A 3,197-nucleotide genomic window follows, 5' to 3' on the forward strand; every position below is an offset into this window, starting at 1 on the left:
GCACTTTCCGTCCCTGCGGTCCCAAATACCGGAACCAGCCACGGTCCCAAATACACGGTCCCTGCGGTCCCAAATACTGGAACGCGTGACGTGGTGACGTCATCACGCTTTCACCTCAAAAGATTTATTTGATATATATTAATATTTTGATATAAGCCTTAGAAAACCAACCCTATAGAAGTCAATATTGTCGTTGGAGGTATTGACTTATATAGGGTTGGTTTTCTAAGGCTTGTGTCAAAATAAGTGTCGGGCCTTCGACCGGGGGGCCACGAGCGGACGCCGAAAAACTGCGATTCAGAATGCAGAAGCTTGTAATGTACAATTAAGGTGACGAGTCTCCGGTCATAGTGTCAATGTAAAAAGGGTAGATGAGTTTAACCTTCTCTAAAAAAGGGTAGATGAGTTTCTCTCCATCTCTTTCTGCTTCTTTACAGCTCTACTTCCTTTCTTCTCCTTCCCTCCAGAGCACTTTTCTAAACCTAATTTTCAACCTTACTGTATTACCGTTACAAAAGTAATTAATTCGTATTTGCAATTTTTTTCTCAGATGTCGAAGGCTCGAAAATGGAATGACAGCTATGTCAAGTTTGGATTCACGAATGTCAGTCGAGATGGCGTGGACTGCGCGCAATGTCTGCACTGCTCGGTTGTGATGTCAAATGCGTCACTACGTTCTTCCAAACTTTCAAACCATCGCGACAAGATGCATCCCGGAAGGAAGGAAGATAATATCGACGCTCTGTCTGCGAAACGATCACGATATGACCGTGAAGCGACACTTCCCAAATTTGGATTCCGGCCAGATGAAAAACCTGCTCTTCAATCCAGCTACGAAGTGGCATACCGAATTGCGAAGTGCAAGAAGCCGCACACTATTGCTGAGGACCTTATCAAGCTATGTACAGAGAAAATGGTGGAATTGATGATCGGACCAGAGGCTAAAAAGAAGATCCAGCAAGTTTCGCTCTCTAATGACACGATCCGACGACGGATTGACGACATGGCTGCTGATGTGTGCCGTCAAGTTTGCTCCGAAATCAAACAAAGCACGCTCCAGGCTAGCCTTCAATTAGACGAGTCTACCGACACCGCCCTGGAGAGCCAGTTGATCGCCTTCGCTCGCTACGAGAGAAAGGGAAAGATGAAGGAAGAGTTCTTGTTCTGCAATACCCTACCAACCACAACGACAGCGGCAGATATCAAAGCTATTGTGGACTCTTTTTTTGAAGCTGACGGACTCGGTTGGCAGAATTTCAAGCACATTTGTACTGATGGTGCCCCAGCGATGGTCGGCGTCAGAGGAGGGTTCGTCACGCTTGTGAAGAACGAATGGCCCCATGTGACGTCCTCCCACTGTTCGCTACACCGATACGCTCTTGCGTCAAGACTCTTCTGCCTCGTTTGCTGGAAGTCATGGACGTCGCGGTCAAAGTGGTCAACTTCATTCGTGCGAAGGCCAAAAATCATCGGCTCTCCCAACTCCTGGCCAACGAAATGGGAGCGGAACATGTTGGACTTCTGTTCCACACCAAAGTCCGTTGGCTATCGAGGGGGAAATGCCTCTCTCGGCTGTATGAACTCCGGGTTGAGGTGGAAATCTTCCTGCGAGACAACGAAAACAACCTCCATGTCCACTTCGACAATGAAGAGTTCGTCATGATGCTCGCCTACCTGGCCGATATATTCGGCCGACTCAACGAAATGAACCAGTCCTTGCAAGGCCGTGATGTGACAGTCAGTGACGTTCAAGACAAGCTTGCCGGACTGTCTGCTAGAATGGAAGTCTGGCAGGCACGAATCAAGGCCGGGTCCACTGCCTCGTTTCCTTTCTTGGACGAGCACCTGCAGACGCAGAGGATTGAGCTTCCCGTCAGCATCAAAGATTGCATCACTAGACATCTCGACAATCTCTCCGCTGAGTTCAAATCGTATTTCGACGATGCACCGTTGGATGTTCCGTGGCACAAAGTCCCGTTCAACGCCAAAATTGAACCTACTGAAGACGAAGCAGAGGAGCTGGCAGAGTTGAAGGTTTCAAAAGCAATGAAGCTGGTCTTCAGTAACAAAGAAGACCTCTCCACCTTCTGGTTGTCTGTTCAGGATGCGTATCCACTACTCAGCAAGAAGGCATCCGTAATGCTCATTCAATTCGCCACAACATATCTTTGCGAATCTGGATTTTCTGACCTTGCGACCATTAAAACGAAGTCCAGAAACCGTCTTGACATTGGGAACGATATTCGCCTTGCTGTGTCCAAGATGGAGCCGGACATAAGAGGCCTCGTCAGACAAGCCCAACAGCAAGTGTCTCATTGATTGTATTGCTTAGAAAAATGTTTACTTTGATTTATCTTTTAAGACTGAGTAAATAAATTTCATAAAACGAAATCTGCATCTTTTATTGAAGGGCAGGGGGCCACGAATGTTAAGCGACTCGGTAGGGGGGCCATGGGCCATCAAAGGTTGAGAAACGCTGGCCTAGAGGGTCTCGGCCTATTGCCGCAATACAGGCACCCCCTCACGTCTCTCTCCCTCTTTCCTCAATCGTCTCTTCGTGCCACCGTGGGGACGTCGCGTGCTTTCCCAGGACTCATCTGAGGTGGGGGGCGTCCCGCTGCGGGTTATATCGGCCACACCATCTAACCTTTTCAAACCTCCCCGATCGCTCTGCCTCCACCCTCTCAAGCCAAACCCCTCGTGCTTGGTTGGTTGTAGGGGCTCTCCTGGCCCCACCCTCCGATGACGAGGTGGAGACACGCCTTTCTTTCCCAACTTGACCGCGTGCGTAATGGAGGTTTTGCGGCGAAAACCATAAAGCAGCAGCGGCGAATGCAGAAAACCGCACGTGGAAAACCGCCCAATGCAGTTGGCCATTGATGACAAAAGGGGTATTGGAAGGGAATCTACCTTATTTGAATTCGGTGCAATGGAGTGTCAATTAATGGAAGACACAGCCTTAATCTAATACACATAATAAGGAGATAACTACTGAACAAGGAGGAAATCTATGATTGGCTACGTGTGGTATTTGGGATAACTATGGGCACGACCTTTGACCTTTATATACAACAAATGGAGGAAGGAGGGTGATATTTTACCACAATAAAAAAACACAATTCTCATATCCACAACACTGCACCCTCCTCCTCTTAGGCACATCCCGGGCCTATTAACTTTTACCTTTAGTGTGGCAC

General features: G+C 48.2%; 1 protein-coding gene across 1 annotated transcript; it reads left to right on the forward strand.

Annotated features, from left to right (window-relative positions):
* Positions 1 to 550: 550 nt before the first annotated feature.
* LOC137414473 (protein FAM200C-like) lies at positions 551 to 2,319 on the forward strand (the record flags this gene model as incomplete). The annotated part of the gene is made up of 2 exons (XM_068100003.2): positions 551 to 1,291; positions 1,390 to 2,319. Coding segments are annotated over 2 exons (1,671 nt in total), but the record flags the coding sequence as incomplete, so codon positions are not given.
* Positions 2,320 to 3,197: the final 878 nt, after the last annotated feature.

The sequence above is a fragment of the Myxine glutinosa genome, unplaced genomic scaffold, assembly GCF_964187855.1.
Source record: "Myxine glutinosa unplaced genomic scaffold, kmMyxGlut1.1 SCAFFOLD_1104, whole genome shotgun sequence".
In the NCBI taxonomy this organism is placed as follows: Eukaryota; Metazoa; Chordata; class Myxini; order Myxiniformes; family Myxinidae; genus Myxine; species Myxine glutinosa.